The sequence below is a fragment of the Anopheles funestus genome, chromosome 3RL (genome assembly GCF_943734845.2).
Source record: "Anopheles funestus chromosome 3RL, idAnoFuneDA-416_04, whole genome shotgun sequence".
NCBI classification, from domain to species: domain Eukaryota; kingdom Metazoa; phylum Arthropoda; class Insecta; order Diptera; family Culicidae; genus Anopheles; species Anopheles funestus.
The window spans coordinates 52,011,115-52,032,504 of record NC_064599.1 but is presented as its reverse complement, the minus strand read 5'-3'; the positions used below and the strand labels follow the sequence as shown (position 1 = coordinate 52,032,504).

Here is a 21,390-nt window from a genome sequence, read left to right as displayed (position 1 = left end):
CACGCAGCCTGTAATCCGACCAAGGAGGATGAGAGGAAGGACGGAAAGTAGGGGTGCAGGAGTCTAGAGCAGAGGAGACTATGGAGGTGAAGAGAGAGCTCTCTCTCTCTCTCTAGGTTGCAGTCTCGACGGATGAGCTATTATGTACATTATGTACATCCTACGTAGGATGGACCAGTCAGTGTGGGTGAGAATGCTATCGAGCCTAACATTATTCGTTTTTCTATAATTGAGATGACGAGGACGAGATGAGAGTGAGTGACTGTGTCCGTAGTGGAGAGCCTGATTGCGTGGTAAAACGATAGAAATATCTAACGGAGGATGATGTGAGTCAACATTCAATAGAGGGATAACTGAGGCATCTACTTCACATGAGACCGTAATTGGGAAATGCGAAAGAATAAGATCAAGTATGCGATCATTGGCATTTAGGATGCCATTCAATTGGTGAAGAGCATGCAAGTTTATGAGGTCTATCAGATCAGTTGCAGACGGCGGATATGAAACAGGAGCATATGATGTCATCTGGGTGGGCATTGGGCTATCAGGTCTCTTCCTTGCGATGAGTGGCTGGTTGAAATCTCCGAAGAGAAAGAGACTGTCGCCACGGGCCATGCGGTCCATAATATCACTAACACAATCGGATAATGATCTTAATGTTGAACGATCCTTGCTGAGATACGGAGGAATATATATGACTCCGATGAAGATGCGTGATTCACCCACAGTAACAGTTTAATAGTACTTCACTTCTTTCATGCACTATGAGTACTTTTCTTTGTAAAATTTACATTTAAAGTACAAAAACTACCCTTAAACATTACACAAAATCAAAAATAAAACACACTGTAGCGCACCGCATCGAGGTGATAAATAAGAATGGAGTATATTAAAACGAATCAAAGAAGACGCCTTCGATGTATTGCATTGGCAAATGAACGAATGTTAAAAGTTTCAAACGATCATGAAACGAAATGAATGAAGGTTATCTGGGATTACTTGATGTTCAAATAGGATTGATATTTTTCAACGAAAACTGGTCGCAGCAGAGTATTTTTTTTATAAAACATTAATACCAACTAGTTTTCTGGGGATTTAATTGTCTTATTCAAATTGGTTTTTTACAGTTCGGTTTGTTACTTATTAAAAACAGCATCAGCCAAGTTTGAACCTCAGGAATTTAGCCTTCTTACCTTTAACAATATTTTGTGGCTTTCATCCCTTACTTTAATTACCTAAATTGATCGCAGTTATATTTCATGTAATTCCTTATCCTCCTATATCCTACAATTATATATATTTTTAGTTTATTCATATAACTTACTGTAATTTATCGTTGCTGTTCTTTGTGTGTGCTTGCATTAGCAAACGAGACACAAAAAGAAGCTTAAGTTCCATCTCGAGATGCGAGAGCTAAATCTCCTGATTTTTCCTCTCTATACGGTTGTAATACGAATGGAGGAAACCGTTCTCTTGCTGTTACTCTTCTAATCCCTATCTAAGTCCGTTCCTCCTAAGCTAGATACATGGTTTGAAGAGTAGAATGTGGGCTGTGAACGGATATAATTTCCATCAGCGACAGTAAGTTGTTAGGTTATAATTTACCATTTAGTATCATTACTTGACTACCTCACGAAGAGTTATTCAGTTAATGTATGTATAAACGGTACAAAAACATAACTAGTGTTGTTAGTTTTAATAGCTACTAATTTACACTTAATATCTGTGGTCAGAAATATCATCACTTCTTGAGAAAGATCGCATATGTCTGCCTCATATATATCTTTCATCATGTGCGAATAATAAAAGGTGTGAGATTCTGTTATTTTGTTAAATGTTTTTCCATGAATGTTTATGGTCAATCCATCTTTTTGTGCTCCACTATATTGGACAATGTAAAAATCTTTAGTTAAAAACCAATTATCTTCCGTCCCTGAAAAGAGACTAATATTAGAATCAACGTGCAAAGTTACTCCACTATGAGTGGATTCTAAGTAGGGGAATGCGAAATGTTTACAATAAGGTGATCTTTTGGTTTGCACTGGTATTCTGTTGGCAGCTTGCACCAAAACCTTATGACCGTTTCGAAGCGAGTTTTTGACGTGCTGTAATTTACCTTCAAAACGATATGAAGAAAACGATTCAAGAGGTCCAAATCTACAAACATCATCATAGATATGCACTAAACTATGCATATTACTGTTTAAATGTTCAACACCATACAGTGTGCCGTACTCAACTATAAACTGTTTTAGCATTCGATCTGCTTCAGGCCAATATTCTCGATAAACATTGCTTGAGAACAGCTTAATCGAACAGTAATACAGCATAAAATGCTTATACTCCAATTCTGTTAGTATAAATTTCAAAACTACGAAGCTTGCATAATGCAAAAACATATTAAATTCACTTGCATGCCACAAGTCAGTGTCATCAATGTCTCGAAACTTGCGGTGAAATTCCGCAGGAATTTCAACATTTTTAAGTAAACCGTTAACTCTATTTACTGTGTCTACAGACCATTTGCGATGTCTTCCTAGTTTGCCCGCTTTTAAACCGTTGACAAAAGTTCGGGTTACTCCGTAGTCTATCTGATGCCGGCAATCCGATGAAATGACATCTTTAATGATGTCAAAGTACGGCAGATCTACAAGAGGTGTATTTTCCCTATGATGGTCTTCATATTTTAATGCCCGGAAATCCGCATCCGTTCTTGCAGGTGCATCGACCCTCGGAAAATACACAACATCAGTACCGTTATGATGTTGTCCTACCACAGTACATTTTTGGCATCCATGTGGGTTATTATGAAATGCTACACCTAAAAAGTAAAAGATTAATATGTATATAGTTATGATACTGAGCATGTTTTTTCCAGCTTACCTTTTATGAATGCCCGTGCAGGAGAGTCTGCGATGAAAGCTCTAACACGTACTGTGATAAGCTTATTGGCTATCGCAATACCATGCTGCATCAACTCGTTCAGCTCGTTTACAAGTGGCCGAAGAAATACCTCTGTACTCTTTGGCTTGGATGCTCCATAAAAATTTCCAACCATAAATACTGAAACTTCAGGCATTTCTTGAATACTCATCAATATTGGCCAAAATTGTTTTCGTGTGTTCTTGTTCAGAGGAAGTCCATCGACGAAGAAGTTCAATGAGAACGAACTCACTCTTGGTTGTGCATTGCTGGAATAATTACAGAAAAACATTGTTAACATTGAGCAGGTTAATTTAGAAAAGCATCCATCTTACCCAAAATGTTGGTGCAAAACCGATCGTACTCCCGGATACCACAATTCTCCTCCTGGTATTGCTACTATCTCTTTTTCACTTTGCCTTGTTCTCAGCAATGTACGCGAATCCTTGGGAAGCTTATCGCTTGTTCTAGAACGTAAAATTGCTAATAAGCTGTTCAACGCTTGGTGCGATTGGTATGTACGTAATGCCCAATTTCGGATAACCTCGTCAAATGGCTCATTTTCATTCGGGAGCTCCTGTATGCTGTATGATGTATCTACTTCATTATCGTCATCGTAATTGTTATCATCGCTCTCGATGTTGTCGGAATCATCGATATTCAGCCGATCATCATTAAGATGTCCTTCTTCCATCCTATTTTCATCAAGCAAACAAAAATAGTTGCCAATTTGTGTAGGATCTGAAATGCGACAGATGTGTATTAATATTGCATTGAAATATGTTTCCGTATTTTTCATGTTGTACTCACCTACATCCGTTGCTGCTGCTTGAACATTGTTTGGTCTAAAAGTAGAACTTTCCACAAACAATTCTACTCCTATATTAGCTTTCACTATTTGGTACATTTGTTCTGTTTCACGCATTCTTTTACCCGACATTGTGGCACTTGAGCTACCAAAAAGCTATAGCTAATTCAGTTCAAAGTTACAAGCAAATATCTTACTGAATCAAACAACTACGTAAGTTGCTTATCAACCGACTAATGTTAACATCAACCGAACGCCGCATCAGATATATAAGTCGATCGAACTTTAAAATGTTGCACCTTGAGATTTTTATAAACCAAGATTCAAAGCCTCTATAAAAAATAACATCAACGTCCCGATTGGTCGTATTTGTTCACATGTACTCCACCGACCGGCAGTGCTGTGTATTCTGCGGCCAGGTACGGTGTGTTCTCCGCAAAATTTTATAGAGACGATCTTTACGCCAGATGTTTGATCGAAGATCGTCCCTAATGCCGGTGATACCCATCGACCTGGACAATATCAGCATGAGTGCTCGGTTTGGCTTTTCCTTTTCTGCTTACACCGGTTTCGTCGGTTTCTGGCCGCTCAGATGTTTGATGCAAATAACATGCTTCTGCTCTCAACATTCTGCCCTGAAACATAGAAACTGAATTTAAAATGCGGTTCACAAAACAACAAGCGCTAAGCGTACTTACCTTAAGAAAGCTAAAGAGCATGAAAAAAATATATACACAAACAATAATAACACATTTTTACCACTTTTATATTTTCTCAACTTTGTACGTATAGTGAGTATATTTAAAAAATGTAAAACATTCCCATTTTACCGTGGATTTTCACGCTGTAACAAGAGATGACCAACTTTGTTTTCTTAAAATTCGTCAACGCCGTTTCTTTCGATGGCGGCACACGCACACATTCATAGACAATCCGTGTAAATAGCAAGTTTCAATACTTCGAATCGAAGATCGAAGAATCGAATTCTGAACCGTTTCGGAGTATTGCACACAGTTTATGCAGATTTCTACTCGTCTATACATAGAACATTTCTTGAATGTAATTTGAATGAATTTGCTTATCAAAATAGAGCTTGTTTTAAAATAAAAAAAACGCACACAAATAAGTTTATGTTTAAATTTACCACTTCCAATGTCCGCGTGTGAACCATTATCTGCTTTTTCCTTTTACTTGCTTGACTATTTTCACTGGGCGATCTGTCAGCAGCTGTCACTTTACATTTGTAAACAAACTGAAAATTTTGGTAAAAATGGATCTTTTTCGTTTAATTCTTTTAAATCAGAAATCAACAATCTATTAATAGTTTTTGAAATTCCGGCAGATCTCCGAATCTACAATCCAAAGTGTAGTACTGCTGAAAAGGAACGGAATTGCGGTTTCTACGCAACAAAACTAATCGTTCAAAGTTCAAGTGAGTCATCGTAATTTACGATATTACTAATAGCATAACTGTTGCAAAAATTGCCTTGTTATTAAATGTAAATCATCTGTATGTACACAATGCCCCGTATGTAGTAATTCGATTTCGATCATTATTTTAAAACAATTTTATTATTTCAGATGAAAAATGAGCGGAAAAGCCAATCGTTTCGGCAGTCGCAAGCAAACATATCGATCAACACCAATACAGTTCGACCCTGATACACGTACACATAGTGCCGAACCATTACCGGAGCATGTTAGTTCCGACAAAGCAAGGCATTCACGACATGGTGATTCGTATCAACGTGAATTGGGGTTGGTGATCATGCTACGAGCGTTCAGAATGTATCAGCAGGACCGTGATTTTAACTTTGAGGTAACAATGGAGGATCCTGCTGGAGGAGATTTCGATGACATAATGTTTCGCTATGAGTCGCCACGATTATCAACAGGTACTGTCAGTGTACAGGCGAAACACAAACGCCTGCCAAGGAGTGAAAAATCCAAACTTACGAAGGAAATGCTACTTCCTTCTAGGAATAGCGACAAAAATCCGTTTTCAATTACAAGATACTTCCTCTCTTTTCTGCAAGTGGACCGAAAACTTAAAACTAACACCCATACGTATGTTTTGTGTACCAATGCATGGTTGGATAAAAACTTAGAAAAATCATTAATGGTTAAACGAGATCGTGTGGATGATTGGTTACAGTTTTCTAATGATATTGAGGCAACCTGCTATCAGATTAATCGCAATATGGTTGACAAGGAATTAAAGGAAAAACTTATAAACTCCTGTGCATTAAAGCTAGCAGAACAAGTGTCTAAAGGAACTGTAATTGCTTTTGAGGATTCACTGTACCGTGCTTTTGCCACCATGATCAACGATTGTGTGCAATCATCAGTGCCTGAGAAATCTACTGTGGCTAGTGGTATTTTTAGATTTAATGAAGATTTTTTAAATGCTGATCCATCTTCTTCTGATCTTGGAATGTTTAGAGAAGGGTTTAAAAAAGCATATACAAAATGTATAAAAAATGATAAATCACATGACATGAAGGAAATAGTTCTGAAGATAGATATGAAATCGTTTACATCTGCGACCACAGAAGGAGAAAGCTTAGATAGAAATCTACAGAAGTTCTATAAATCATTCGTACTTGTTTGTAATTCGCTCAAAGAAGATGAACTGCGTGGAAAGGTTACTGACTTGCTGCCTAAATGGTGTAATTCTCCAGTCGTAATGGACAGCCTGCATGAATTACTGTGTAATGCAATGTCGAGTGAGACACCTAAACCAATCAAGCTCAGCTATATCAAAGAAATGTTTATAACAAAAGCTGCCAACATAAATTTTACTAAATTCGAAAGAGACTCAAACGACTACCTCGAGGGGTTACGCCTTAAATATCCTTATATTGAAATAGCACCAGAGCGATTAAACGGTTCAGCTTTCGCTGTGTTTCTTAAGGATGTGGCTACTGGTGGGGTTTATGAGTTTAAGAGCCGGATTGATTTGAAAGTATCCTCTCTAATTGTAGCTCAAACCTTATCGTTATTTGAATGGAAAACTTTATTTGTTGATAGATCAAAGTTAGAAGAAAAAGAAAACTTGATGGAAATTCTACAAGATTTGTTGTCGTACAATAGAGATGTAAATCATCCTACCGTCAAAGTGATAACGTTTGTAGGAAAACCAAACCATGGTTCAATCGATGCGATTGAGAAATTGTCGAAGCAATATAATCAAAAGTTCATTGTTATAGAGAAAATGTTAGAAAAGCAGAATGAGGACAACCGTTGTGAGAGATTTTATGTGAATCATCTTATGCCCGAGGCTTCTCGTCAATTGTTTAAAAACAATGTACAAAAAAAGATATTTGGAACTGTTGTGTCACTCAACAGAATTGTCGACGAATCGGACGACTTGTGCTTTGTGTTAGCTTTGTTAGAAAGTTTTGATCAATCAAGTGAGATGAACGACAATCGAAACAACTGCAGCTATGAAAAGATTAAACACTGTTACATTCATCGCCATTATGAGCCCGATGACGATAACGAGCGTGATAAGAGCGTGACACAATATATGCATCACAATCGAAATGACTTACCATATTCTAAACACGAAGATGTATCTTTTAGAAAAATGGTCAAATTTATTGATAATACTAATAGCACATTGCCGGATGTGCAGCGTGTTTTCGACATGAACGAGGAAGATCCCGTCCCACCTGGTTTCCAAGTTGGGGATCGTGAGAAGGTGTTGGTTTTCCTGAACGATGCAGGCCATGGGAAAACATCCTACTTCACCTGGCTAGCCTGGCGCTTGTCTCAACAGGATGGTGCCTTATATGTGGTGAAATTTAACGGAGTGGAATATTCAACCGACTTCGAACGACTGGAAAATGGTGACTTACAAAATATGAGCGATACAGGAATCGTAAGATTTTTGTATCTGCTTGTTCATTTGGCTCTTTTCGTGCCAAGTGTGAATAGACAAACAGATGAGGAAACCGATGTGCATCGAGATGAGGCCGATCAGTGTGCGCAATTGCTGACAGTTGTAAATGGCCAAATAGTATTGGATGAAAAAACGGCGAAAGAGCTACCAATGAAACAACTGATCGAGTTGCGTTTATTTCGGACCAAGTTTAACGAACATCAACTCGTATTAATTATGGACGGATTTGATGAGATCGGTTACAAGCATGTGGTCATGCAATGTTTCGCATGGTTTGCAAAGTTTGAGGGAATACGTAACATTTATCTGTCAAGTCGACCGTATGAGTTTAAGGAAGATTTTAGGAACAGCTTCAAAAACTGTAACGTTAATCGTTTGAAACCATTTTCCCGTGACGATGTAATATTATCGCTCCACAAATATTTTCAGAAGAATGTTGATGATTATAAACAATGTGAAAAGGAACAGTGCATGTACGTGCTGACTGTGCTATTTATTGTTATTACCAATATTCTGAGTGATTTAACAACTGTTCCGCTACTGTTGTGCTTAGCACAAGATACTCTCTTACCCGTACTAATGAAACATATCAATTTTAAGTTATACACGATGTCCAAACATATGTTGACGAATGACGAAAAACTTGACTCTATGCAGCTGGTGGAACGTTTCATTGATCGTAAATTGCACATTTTAAACACAGATAAATCCGGCACGACAGATGCCGCCGTAAAGACCCCCGTTGCAAAGAAACGTATAGAACGGTCAAACAAACAGATTAAAAATCGACACGTTCTGTTGGCCATGTGTGCTATTTTCGACAAAAACGATAGGAAAAAATTGCTGTCCCCTGTGGAACAGGAAAGCGTCACAGAGATGATCGAGGATGTGATTAAGGGTGAAGAAAAAACGGGAATTATCGAAGGAATAAGCGACGGTGTGCCTCAATTCGTGCATCGGATCTTTGCCGAATATTTTGCCGCTTGTTGGTTAAGCGAAAATATAAAACGATTTCAAACTGAGCCAATTTTCCGATCTCAAGTAATTTGGTCGCCCTCTTTAAAGAAAACGCGTGCCTTTTTTGACCGTATGATACTGAAGGAAAGTGAAGGTTGTGATTTACACTGGGCAGTAATGAACAAATCCCTCGGACAGGTTAGAAAAATATTGCACGAAAATCGTTCTGCTATTGCTGTGAAAGATAAAGTTGGTCGCCTGTCGTTACATTTGGTAGATTTATGTGAAGTTTACAATGAGGTGTTCTCAGAAGATGTGATTGCTGATCTTGCTAATGAAACTGATTCCCTTTTCCAATGGAATGCTTTAGATTATGCATTTATTCAAAGTAATGGTTGGGCAATACAATATTTACTGAAATGTGGCGTACGATTAAATGTAGAAATCTTGTTCCAGCAGCTGTATTCCAATGATGTAGATGATTTACTCTTTCAAGGAACTAATTATGCTTACTACTTAAAAGAATATGCGAAACAGACTGACACCGCAAATGCAATCCGCACACGTTTGGTAAAATATTTGATTTATGAGCGGAAGCTAGATATTTACTCACCCCGTCCAAAATTTGAATCGTTATCGGTGTTAGAATTTTGCGCAGCTTGGAACCTTTTTGAAGTGCTTCATCAGTTTATTGCACAGTCTGGACAACCGGAACAGGTATTGGATGGGTTGGTTGATCGGTTGTTCCAGTTGGCATTTGAGAGAAAAGCTCACGATATTATAATTTATCTTGTTGATCGTTGTAAGTTTTCCCTGCCTTGGATTAACGACAGTCAAGGTTTAATTGCATGTGCTAAACGTGCAATAGAACGAAATCAAGCGGAACTGTTTAAAATTATCTTTCAACAGTTATGTGCTCGACACATGTTTGAAGCCGTTGATGAAAAGGATATTATCGATGAATCGGAAGTGCAAATTGAAAACGATACGATCGAAATCCAAGTTTCATTTTTTGACGAATGTTGTGTACTAAGCAATAAGGATGTAAACCATGCACTGCCAGAATATTCATTGCTCGACGGCAATAATGTCGATGAAATATTCGTAAAATTTTTAGGAAGAGCAATCCATGTCGGAAGTGTACGGATGGCTAGTTACATACTTCAGAAGACGAAAATGGTTGTTACAAATCAATTAATCGTTACGATTATGCGTTTATTCCCGACATCGCAACCATTCTGTCACAAAAAATGTATGCCAGCATTCGAGTATCTTCTCAATAAGACGGTCGATCTGCACAGTGTTGATCAAGAAGGGCGAAATTTGTTTCATATGATCGCGCAAAATGGTTGCTTCTACATGCTACCTTGCTTGATCGCTAAAGGCTTTGAGCCAAAGCAGATCAATGATCTAAATCATTGGAATGGGTTTCACTACCTCGTGTCCGGTGCAGACCATTTTAGTTCGCGTGTGCCAAACGCTTTAGTGTTTCTTCGACATCTGGGGCATATGGATGGGTTTAAAACGTTGAGCAAAACCGGTGAAAGCGTGTTTGATATTGCAATTACTAATGAGCATTATATCGCAGCACAAATGTTATTTGAAGCAGAATATTGCAATCTTTCCTATTCCGAAAAAGTGGATGCAGTGATGGATATTATGCAACAAATGCTTTTAAAGCATGACGTGGAATATATTTTGCGTTTCTTATTCAACTCATGTGGGTATACTTTGACTTATGAAGTATTGAAAAATGAGATGTGGCATGCAGTTTACAGCTCTATCGTTGAACAAATACCGGTTGTTTGATGTCAATTTCTACTTTTGTTGCTGCATGAATATTGGCTGTATATTTTTATTATATCAAAACCCTTCTGGATCCTTACACCATGGCAAGTACTAACAATTCGGCTAGTTGGCTAAAATAAGTTCAGTAAACTAGTTATAGCAGGCATGAGCTAGCATGGTCTTAGACCCACCAGAAGAAGAACATTATACATTTATGTACAGGATGATCGTGTTACTAGTCGTTAGTTTCTTATGTCAATATTAAAATAAACTTTTGTTTTCCTATTTTCCCTGTTTACCGAATTATGTTGTCGATGTGTATTACCACGGACACATTTTATTTTTTTGTGCAATTGCTGGTAGATAATTTGGAACGAAAATTGGCTTCTTTTCAATAGAACTAATTAAAAAATTGGTGGGTTATTTTTTTAATTTTTTTATGCAAACATTGTAATAGTAACAATTGAGTTCTTCGCAAATGAAATAAAGAGCATACATTGCTGTTGTTGTATCATTGAATTTCCTGTCCATTACTGGATCGTTGCTGTTCTTCATGTTACTTAGGTGTGTTAGTGGCGGACACTTGCATTAACTACAGAAACCTCTATCCAAATAGATTGTCGTGTACATGCTTAAAGACATCCGAAAACACGAATCTCTAAATCTTCCATTGATGGTGCGTGTCATCGGTCACTTTGTTTTAGCATTCGCCTGATATTTTTTTCCTTTCAATGTGTGACCGAAGCTTTTTGTTTATACATAGCGACAATTTTGAAATTAAGCGTTGGCCAATTGCTTTAAAGCCCAGTTTATACCGTACGAGGTAGTTATAGGGAACTTTTGCCCGTTTCGCTAGTTCCCAATAGATAGGTATTGGGCGACGTTGCAGTTTGAATTGAAAAAGAAATATGTAATCAACAAGGACTTGGAATGAATTGATTAAACTTGTTATCCAACAGTGTGCCGCTTGTAAATTGATAAGCAGGATTAACTTTGAAGTTTCAAAATGTTTCGTTTGAATTGTTTTATAAAAAATTATTATTTTTTTTAAATACAAAGTTATTGCGAGCATCGTTTCATTTTGATAAAGTGTTCCGATTTTAATTATCCGCCAACCCCAAACCTGCAAATCAAGTATTTCGAAGAGCTCCGATTGTAGAGCAGCTAATTTTTAAGTCTATCCAACTACGTGGTAAAATAGGTCTTAATACGGTCTGGCCGTTCTTAACAAGCAAAATAAAAATCACACGACGACGCTTATTCTGCACGCGCAAATCTCTAAACTTTTGAGCTGGTTGCTCTACTCGTTATTGGTAATCAGTGTTGGCACTAATATTTAATTATTTTTAAACCAGTGCTCATAACATTTGAAATGGCGCCGCTTGCTTATCCCGTTCGCTTTAAAACTCCTTGAAATAGAGAAGTCTTTTGTTATTTGTTATTTGCTATTTATTTGCTAAATTCAACGGACCGTGTGTGGCCCCCTTGAAGCTTTTGTTTTTTTACAATTAATACATTGATTACATTTATAACGTCAGATAAACATTTTTACGTTGTATAACATTTAACAAGTAATGGGACGCACATTACGTATACAATTTAGGAACACAAAACGCGACAAGTCAGGTTCGAAACGGTCACAAACGGCGTTGAATTCGCGACACATAACGAGGAACGGATCAAAGGCACCAAAACTGGTACGACGCTCCTCTACGTCAAGTAAAGTTCTAGCAGGGAGCGATCTCGCCGGGGCGTAAATGTCAATTGCGGAGAGCAGCGCCGGCGAGTCGATGCATTTGTTAAGTAGTCCAGCGACGAAAAGTCTTTGCGCGTCCAGGCTCCAGGCCAAGTAACGCGCAGCGTCCAGTGTAGTCAACCTGGATACTCCAGCGACGCAGCACAATCCGTGTAAATTTACGCTGGATGGAATCCAGGCGCGCCCCTGAGAGCGTGCAGATGTGGGCCACCACACCACGGATGCGTATTCCACCACCGACCGAACTAAGGAGCAATACAGCATCTTAACGGCGACCGAGTCGGTAATGTCGCGCGCAAGCTTTTTTAAGGATCCCGACTACCTGATTGACCTTAGTGACGACGTGTGCAAGCTAATCATGGAAGCTCAACTTCTCATCAGGGAGCACTCCTAGATCCCTAACGCAGCTTTTACGGTCAAGGTCGGTACCGTTTAAAGTATACATGCGAATAAGGGGATTTCGCTTCCTGGCGAACGAAACGTCAACGCACTTCTCGACGCATAACTGCAAACCATTCGCACAGCACCAGGACTGGAACGCACACAGGGTGTCCTGAAGACGCTGCTGATCTTCCTGGCAGCGTATTGGTTGGAACAATTTCGCATCATCCGCGTAAAGCAGGAAACTGTCAGGAGGAAGCACACGTGTGACGTCGTTCAGAAAGACCACGAAAAGAAGCGGGCCAAGGTTACTCCCTTGTGGTACACCGGAGGAGGCGCTGATGCAATGGGAAGTGAGGTTCCCCAACTTCACACGATATGTACGGTTGGTGAGGTAGGGCCGCATCCAGTTGAGCATTTGACCCGGTAGACCAAGGACTTGAAGCTTGGCAAGCAGCAGCGAATGCGGAACACTGTCGAAGGCTGCCTTGACATCCGTATAAATCGCGTCGACCTGGAAGCCTGCATCGATGGTCCTGTGGCAGAGGCTGACAAACTCGACGAGATTGGTAGAAGTTGAGTGCTTGGGGACAAACCCATGCTGAGCGGCGCTGATGTAGTTCGATGCAGCAGAGAGAAGTGGCTCGTACATAAGCAGCTCGAAGACTTTTGCGTTGGCACAGAGCGAGGTTATGCCGCGATAATTTTTAGCGTTGGATTTGTCCCACTTTTTGTGCACCGGGTATAGCCACGAGGTTTTCCAACTGGCAGGGAAAACACCCAACCTCAAAGACTCCCGAAAAATTGTTACCAATATGGGGGCAACAGCGGTGGCGTACCGTTTCAGTACGGATGGTGGAATGCCATCAGGACCCGGAGCGAACGAAGGTTTCAAACGGTTAATTGCCCAAATGATCGATGAGGTTTCGATGAATGGCTATGGCCTAGGAGCCAAAGCATCTGCTGGAACGTTTATGAGTGCATTCGTTATGACCCTTTCATCTGTGACCTCCGGCTGGAACGTATCGGCAAAGCGCGCAGCGTTTTGGCGTATCTTTTTGTTATCTCACATTCATGGATGCTACCTTAATTCTTAATCTTAGGGCTAATGAATAGATATTATCGTAGCTAATCGACGCCATCTTGACATACAGGAAATCTTACTGGACTAAGTAAAACGTCACATCAAAACCAATTTCTTATGGGAACGCCTAGTACCTTATGCACAAGATTTAAGAAATAGTTGATGTGAAAAAAGTAGAACATGATATTTTTAATAAAATGATAGCACGTATGCTATACTACTATTTGATACATATAAGACGACGCCACTTAACGCCTATCCAGTAATTGCATCAAGTCAAATTTTAAAAAAACATGTCTTTTTTCATGAGTGTATCACACGGTTTATCAAAATTTTATATGAAATTTGCCAAAATTCACAAACATGCAAATGTTTATAAATTTTTTTTTTCCAAATTAGACTATAATTTTTAATTTGTCCGTAGATGTTTTATTAGCCTCGAAACCACATGAGATAGGGTCCCAATATTTTGATTTTAACCTAGTTTATTCCTACAGCTTAAAAACTCATACCTGTTTTGTCGCGTGTAGAAAGTTGAATTATTATTAAGTTGTAGTTTCATCCCGCCAACAGACCTATGTGCATAGATGAGTAACCGAACCTATCGTAAGCGTGTCACTAATAAATAGTTTGTCTGAGTGATTGCCGTGTACTCGTGGTTAGGTATGCAAAAAAAAAAACAATCATTTCACTAGCGTTGGTGTCTCGTCCAACATCGTACGTATTGTATTGCAATTGTATTTTAAACGACATTCTTAGCCCTGTGTATACTGTTGCTGCGGGAAAAAATCTGGAATGCGAGTTCCGCCACCGTGGAGTTGACCGCGCTAAAGTCGGATAACTGCGGAAACTCTCGCGCAAGTTTCCACGCACCTTTCAGTTCAACTGGTGATCAGACGTTAGGCTTTTTCCTGGATTGACCAGGATTATTTCCTACCGGTGGATTGTTGTTTTCACGTTCGGCGTGTTTAAAATTCAAGTGAGATTTATTAACAATTTTTCTACTTATATACTAACAATGTATGGTTGTGGTTGTGCGTATGTGCATATGCATAATGGGGATATTGAATAGTTCGATTGCGTTTGTCATATTCGTTTTTTTCTATTTTCATCTTAAATAGACGCATTGTCAGAGGTCTGTTTTGATGCTACATCGTGCCTAGTCCTAAATGTATTTAAGGTTTTATTGCTTCCGAATAATTGAATTTTCAATTTTTCATGATAATTATACCAGTTCACTGTTGACCTCCGTGCTGATCAAAACCAAATCTAATGTGATCGACTCATTCAATGTCGAATTCTACTCTTTCGAAGTCGTTAGCAAGACAAGAATGTCCAAACGAGGTACTACATTGGTTTAATACCATCCAATTGGGAAAAGTCTACTCTAACGAATGAACGAATGAATAGTTCCACATACTTCTAGATGTATAGGTAACAAAAAAAATCATAATGGAATTTTAAAAATAAATAACATGGAGATTGGAGATTGGTTGAATTGGTAGAGTTATGTCTGTTAAGGATGAGGATTGAGCATCGAACTGAAGGAATCAAGCAGGAAGGATAAACGCCGCTCACGAGCGATCCCGAGTGCGTATCGGGTTAGGATTAGATTTAAGATAGAAGTTAAGAATAAAGTAGTATTGTAATAGAAGCAAAACCGAACGATCGCCAATTTATTTCCTCGTCTACAATTTCACTAACATAAAAATTGGTCCTTCGAACCGGATACCATTAGTTACTGATTAAATTGGCAATCGTTTTAAGAAGTTTGTGTTGTTTAATAATAGAATGTCTAATCCGGAGCTAACAGCGTTTGTGGATGTGCAAGCGGCGTCGAGTCCGATCGAAACGCAAGCCTCGATGGCGGGAATAATCGGGCGTTACCACGCACATATACTACGCCGTTTGGAATCGCTGAAAGTGGCTTTGGAATCAACGCAGGATGCTGATGCATCATATCTTCAAGAGTGTACGGAGCAGTTAAAATCCATCGCATCATCCTTTGAGAGCAAATACACGGCGATCATGGAAAGCAGCAATGCCATCAGTACAGAGGAGGAAGAGAGACAATATGCAGAGGTTGAGCAGCGACGCTTCGAGTTGTCTGTAGTGCTGAAACGGCGCGAAGCGGCGTTGTGTGCGTCGGCGAACGTTACGCACTCGCCAGGAGTGTCAAACCCCAAATCGAAAGAGCGTTTACCAGAAATTCCGTTGCCTAAGTTCGAAGGCACGTTGGAAGCTTGGCCGACTTTCCGTGACGCATTTGGTAGTATGATTGACCAGCATCCGAGCTTATCCGACGTCGATAAGCTCATTTACCTGAAACGCGTGGTATCCAAGGAGGCAGCTCAAGTGATTGAAGCAGTGGAAACTACAGCAGCCAATTACAACATCGCATGGGAACTACTTAAGAGTAGATACGAGAACAAGAAAGTATTGGTGCGCCGTTATTTGGAGGAACTCTTCGCAATTCCCGCGGCAAAGCGTGAAAGCTTCGAGTCACTCACCAATTTGCTGGATGGCTTCGAGCGAGCCATCAAAATGGTCGAAAAGGTTGGTGTTGTTACAGATGGCTGGAGTGTGCTTCTAGCCCACATGTTGTGCGATAGATTAGACGCGAATACTCGAAAGCTATGGGAAACGCATCACCGAAGTGTAGAAGTGGCTGAATACACTGAAATAGTGCAGTTTTTGAAGCAGCATGTAGTAGTGTTACAAGCATTGCCTCAGACGAAGGAGCAGGTATCAACGAGCACACACACCAACCACGGACGACAAAAGCTAAAGCAGGCATGTGCAACCCTGAACGTGATTGCGGAAAAATGCGTTTTTTGTTCGCAAGATTACCACTCTGCGTTTAAGTGCCAGACTTTTCGTAATATTTCGGTGATGGAACGGTACAACTTAATCAAGGCAAAGGGGCTTTGCATCAATTGTTTGGCAGTGGACCATCGCGTGAAGGAGTGTGCATCGAGTACATGTCGAGTGTGCAAGTTAAAGCACCATACCATGTTGCATAGGTCGCCAGTCGAATCAACCCCCAACCCGAACACTTCTGTAGCTGCTGCCGATAGAGATCCTGCGCAACCCGTCGAATCGAAAAGGGAAACCGGAAATCAGGCGGTGATGCTAACCCCAGCTGAGATGAAAGCCGTACCCGTAACCACGACTGCTGTTTTACTCCCGACAGTCTCAGTTACGGTTTGGACACCTGATGGAAACCAGACAATTGCACGAGCTCTACTCGACGGTGGAGCACAGATCAATCTAATCACCGAACGATTGGTCCAGCGACTACGAGTTACCAAACAACGAGATCATCAAACGATTGGTGCTGTAGGCAGAGGCAGCCAAACTTCATCGCATTCGGTAAACGTTACAATAGGTTCGCAAGTTACTAATGTTTGTTATCCTTTAAGGTAGCACGTTCTGTCGGAAATTATGTGGAATCTTCCGCCAGCTAAAGTAGATCAGCAGCTTTGGGAAATACCGAAGAATATTAGGCTTGCCGACCCGACTTGTGGTGAAGTTGGTATCATCGATATGCTTCTAGGCAGAGAAGTATACAACGACATACTGATGGATGGAGTACTAAGACTTCAATCGAAGTGTGACAAATTGCTGCTGCAGGAGACCCAATTGGGTTGGATTGTTTCGGGAAAGTCATCGGTACTTCAGAATCAGCGACCGCATCTCGTGAACCTTACCTGTAGCGAACCAGCGTTAGATGAACAACTTACCAAATTCTGGGAAATCGAATCATGTCACACGTTAAGTACCTTTTCACCCGAAGAATCGAAATGCGAAGATATATTTGATAGAACCACTAAGCGAGGGCCAGATGGAAGATACATAGTCGCACTTCCAAAGGATCGAGTTAAGATCAAGAAGCTAGGATCCTCGTACACCATCGCCAAACGACGACTCCACTCGTTGAGCCGTCGGCTTAATGCCAACCCTGATTTGAAGGCACAATATCAGGAGTTTTTGAATGAATATCTGCGATTAGGGCACATGGTAGAAATCGATCCTGATCCAGTAAATGAAAAGATTGCTTATTACATGCCGCATCATTGCATCGTACGACCGGATAGTCTCACGACGAAACTACGAGTGGTTTTCGATGCCTCTTGTTCGACGGATTCCGGAATATCATTAAATGATGCATTGCTAGTCGGTCCGGTAATTCAAGAAGATCTATTGAGCATTATATTGCGTTTTCGTATGCCAAAATATGCGCTAACGGCGGACATCGAAAAGATGTATCGTCAAGTATGGATAGCAGAAGCAGACCGTCCGTTACAACGCATTCTTTGGGAAGATACAGAACATGGTGGAATTCGTGCGTATCAACTGAAAACTATTACATATGGAACATCATCAGCTCCATACTTGGCCACCAAGTGTCTGCAAGCATTATCAAAAGAGGCAAAGGAATCGCACCCTGTGGCTTCACAATCCTTGGCGACAGACTTTTAGATGGACGACATGATTAGTGGTGTAGACACTGTCGAACAAGGCAAGCGTTTATGCGAAGAAATGGCCGAGTTGTTGCAGTCTGCTGGTTTTCCTCTAAGGAAGTGGGCATCTAATTCAGAGCAGATTTTGGGTACGCTTCCAACCCAACTGCGTCAAATGGGTTCGGAGCTGTTGATAGATCCCAACAAATCCATCAAAGCCCTTGGATTAAAATGGTCACCAAAAGCAGACAGCCTAGGTTTCGACATACCCAAATGGAATTGTGACGAACAAATTTCCAAACGCAGTGTTGTTTCCGACACAGCACGCTTGTTTGATCCCTTGGGGCTAATTGGACCAGTTATTGTAATCGCAAAATGCTTCCTGCAGGAACTGTGGGAGAGAAAGATCGACTGGGATCAACCGCTGGATGGAGACTTGCAACAAAGGTGGATGAATTTTAAGCAAGACATGACTCATGTTGCAGAGATAACGGTCCCACGTCGAGTGATAGCTGAAGGCGCAGAAGTCATAGAGTTACACGGCTTTAGTAATGCATCGGAAAAGGCGTATGGTGCCTGCATCTATATGCGAACTACATCGGTGTATGGTACCCACTTGGCAGAAATCGCATGAGAGGGGGGAAATTTCTTCATTCTCGCTACCCCTGACCCTCACTTTCGAGCGATCGTACGACAAACTCTCACTCCACCACCCTACCTCACTCACACACGCTCCTATATTCTATGTAAACCCTCACCGCAACCTGCGTCACCAACCCACCCCACATCTGAACGGTCCCATACTCGAAGTGTTAGACAATTTTGGTTCCACACTTTGAAGCCTGTCGAGGAGTGTGGCACTATATTGTTTTTCGCTGTCTCCTTTCTTTCACTGCAAAATTGCTTTTGCCCTGTCTTTGGCGTATTCATATGAGTTTGGCCTTTGCTGGAGGCGGAGGTGTGTGCGCAAGCGTTATCGTGTTTTGTGAAGTGATTCTTTGCTCCGGTAAGTAATGTGAAAACTAGTGATTGTGATAAGTGAATTAATTCTATTCCTTGTGTTTTGTGCGTAGTGAATCCCATCGAGTCGATCAGCTGATGGAAAGAGTTTGGCCGTGAAGCGGAAAGGGTGAAGCCGGAGTTAAACCGCAGGATGGCAGGACAAATCACATCGAGAGAGAGTGCTGAATACTCGCCGTCTTGAGAGGTACGCATTTTAACACTCGAAATGAGTTAAAGAAAAAAAAACAAAGTGTAAAGATTTCTCATGTCTCTCCGTTTTTTTTTCTTCTATATATTTACAGAAACCTCTGCCGAACATAGGAACCCCATCCCACCGTCCGCTTCGCAGAACGCCGGCAGTTTTTTCTACCTGTTCGTCGCATGATGAGCGTATGTGCAATAAAAAAAGGGATCGTATGTATTTCCTGGTAATTATTTCGTTGACGGTCGTGGTGTGATCGGGACGAGGGTGTCCCGAATGCAGCAATAGGAAAGAAAGGGAAAGCGAGAAAGAAAAAAAGCGAAGGAAAGAACGGGACAAAATAAAGCTAATTTTTTGGCTTCCCGGCTTATTATAAATAAGCTTGGGAGCTTCCATGCTTGCAAGCTTGCATGCTCGTATGCAAGCGTACATGCGCCCCGCCCCTATACCCGATTCCCCCACCCCCGCGAACGATCCACGAACGAGGCTTACTAAGTTGCTAGTAAGCCTTTAATAAGCCGGCTAATAAGCCGCAATGTCGTACGACTTTTGCCAAGTGGGTAATAAGCTTCAGTGTGTCCCGTTCTTTCCTTTGCTTTTTTGTTCTTTCTCGCTTTCCCTTTCTTTCCTATTGCTGCATTCGGGACACCCTCGTCCCGAACACACCACGACCGTGAACGAAATAATTACCACCCACTTGGCAAAAGTCGTACGACATTGCGGCTTATTAGCCGGCTTATTAAAGGCTTACTAGCAACTTAGTAAGCCTCGTTCGTGGATCGTTCGCGGGGGTGGGGGAATCGGGTATAGGAGGCGGGGCGTATGTACGCTTGCATACGAGCATGCAAGCTTGCAAGCATGGAAGCTCCCAAGCTTATTTATAATAAGCCGGGAAGCCAAAAAATTAGCTTTATTTTGTCACGTTCTTTCCTTCGCTTTTTTGTTCTTTCTCGCTTTCCCTTTCTTTCCTATTGCTGCATTCGGGACACCCTCGTCCCGAGCACACCACGACCGTGAACGAAATAATTACAAGGAAATACATACGATCCCTTTTTTTATTGCACCTACGCTCATCATGCGCAAGCGGTCGCTGAACGATCAGGTAAAAAAAACTGCCGGCGTTCTGCGAAGCGGACGGTGGGATGGGGTTCCTATGTTCGGCAGAGGTTTCTGTAAATATATAGAAGAAAAAAAAAACGGAGAGACATGAGAAATCTTTACACTTTGTTTTTTTTCTTTAACTCATTTCGAGTGTTAAAATGCGTACCTCTTAAGACGTCGAATATTCAGCACTCTCTCCGATGTGATTTGTCCTGCCATCCTGCGGTTTAACTCCGGCTTCACTCTTTCCGCTTCACGGCCAAACTCTTTCCATCAGCTGATCGACTCGATGGGATTCACTACGCACAAAACACAAGGAATAGAATTAATTCACTTATCACAATCACTGGTTTTCACATTACTTACCGGAGCAAAGAATCACTTCACAAAACACGATAACGCTTGCGCACACACCTCCGCCTCCAGCAAAGGCCAAACTCATATGAATACGCCAAAGACAGGACAAAAGCAATTTTGCAGTGAAAGAAAGGAGACAGCGAAAAACAATATAGTGCCCCACTCCTCGACAGGCTTCAAAGTGTGGAACCAAAATTGTCTAACACTTCGAGTATGGGACCGTTCAGGTGTGGGGTGGGTTGGTGACACAGGTTGCGGTGAGGGTTTACATAGAATATAGGAGCGTGTGTGAGTGAGGTAGGGTGGTGGAGTGAGAGTTTGTCGTATGATCGCTCGAAAGTGAGGGTCAGGGGTAGCGAGAATGAAGAAATTTCCCCCCTCTCATGCGATTTCTGCCAAGTGGGCAGGAAATACATACGATCCCTTTTTTTATTGCACATACGCTCATCATGCGACGAACAGGTAAAAAAACTGCCGGCGTTCTGCGAAGCGGACGGTGGGATGGGGTTCCTATGTTCGGCAGAGGTTTCTGTAAATATATAGAAAAAAAAAACGGAGAGACATGAGAAATCTTTACACTTTGTTTTTTTTCCTTTAACTCATTTCGAGTGTTAAAATGCGTACCTCTCAAGACGGCGAGTATTCAGCACTCTCTCCGATGTGAT

At 40.9% G+C, this 21,390-nt stretch overlaps 3 protein-coding genes across 10 annotated transcripts in view; 2 read left to right on the top strand and 1 right to left on the bottom strand.

Moving 5' to 3' along the window:
• LOC125767227 (uncharacterized) overlaps positions 1 to 21,390 on the bottom strand; it is a 133,898-nt gene that overhangs the window by 101,764 nt on the left and 10,744 nt on the right. The gene's annotated exons all lie outside the window — the stretch shown is intronic.
• Positions 1 to 21,390, top strand: part of LOC125767221 (uncharacterized) — an 82,365-nt gene that overhangs the window by 58,454 nt on the left and 2,521 nt on the right. Inside the window, exon 1 of one of the 3 annotated variants that reach the window (XM_049433577.1) lies at positions 20,987 to 21,022. The exons of the other annotated variants lie outside the window; for them this stretch is intronic. The gene's annotated coding sequence lies outside the window, so the exon portion shown is untranslated. Of the gene's footprint in view, positions 1 to 20,986; positions 21,023 to 21,390 lie in introns of those variants that run through there. 3 annotated transcript variants of the gene reach the window in all.
• Positions 4,865 to 19,490, top strand: LOC125767196 (uncharacterized). Of its 3 annotated transcripts, none has more exons than XM_049433532.1 (3): positions 4,865 to 5,162; positions 5,312 to 5,625; positions 19,368 to 19,490. In XM_049433532.1, exons 2-3 carry the CDS (start codon positions 5,319 to 5,321, stop codon positions 19,448 to 19,450), a joined length of 390 nt encoding a protein of 129 aa, XP_049289489.1. In that variant the 5' UTR covers positions 4,865 to 5,162; positions 5,312 to 5,318; the 3' UTR covers positions 19,451 to 19,490. The 3 variants fall into 3 exon arrangements, 2 of the variants coding, with proteins under 2 accessions (XP_049289489.1, XP_049289488.1); XM_049433531.1 differs by lacking the exon at positions 19,368 to 19,490 and having other exon boundaries at positions 4,876 to 4,994; positions 5,073 to 5,162; positions 5,312 to 11,361; XR_007418748.1 differs by lacking the exons at positions 4,865 to 5,162; positions 5,312 to 5,625 and adding exons at positions 12,069 to 19,069; positions 19,137 to 19,270.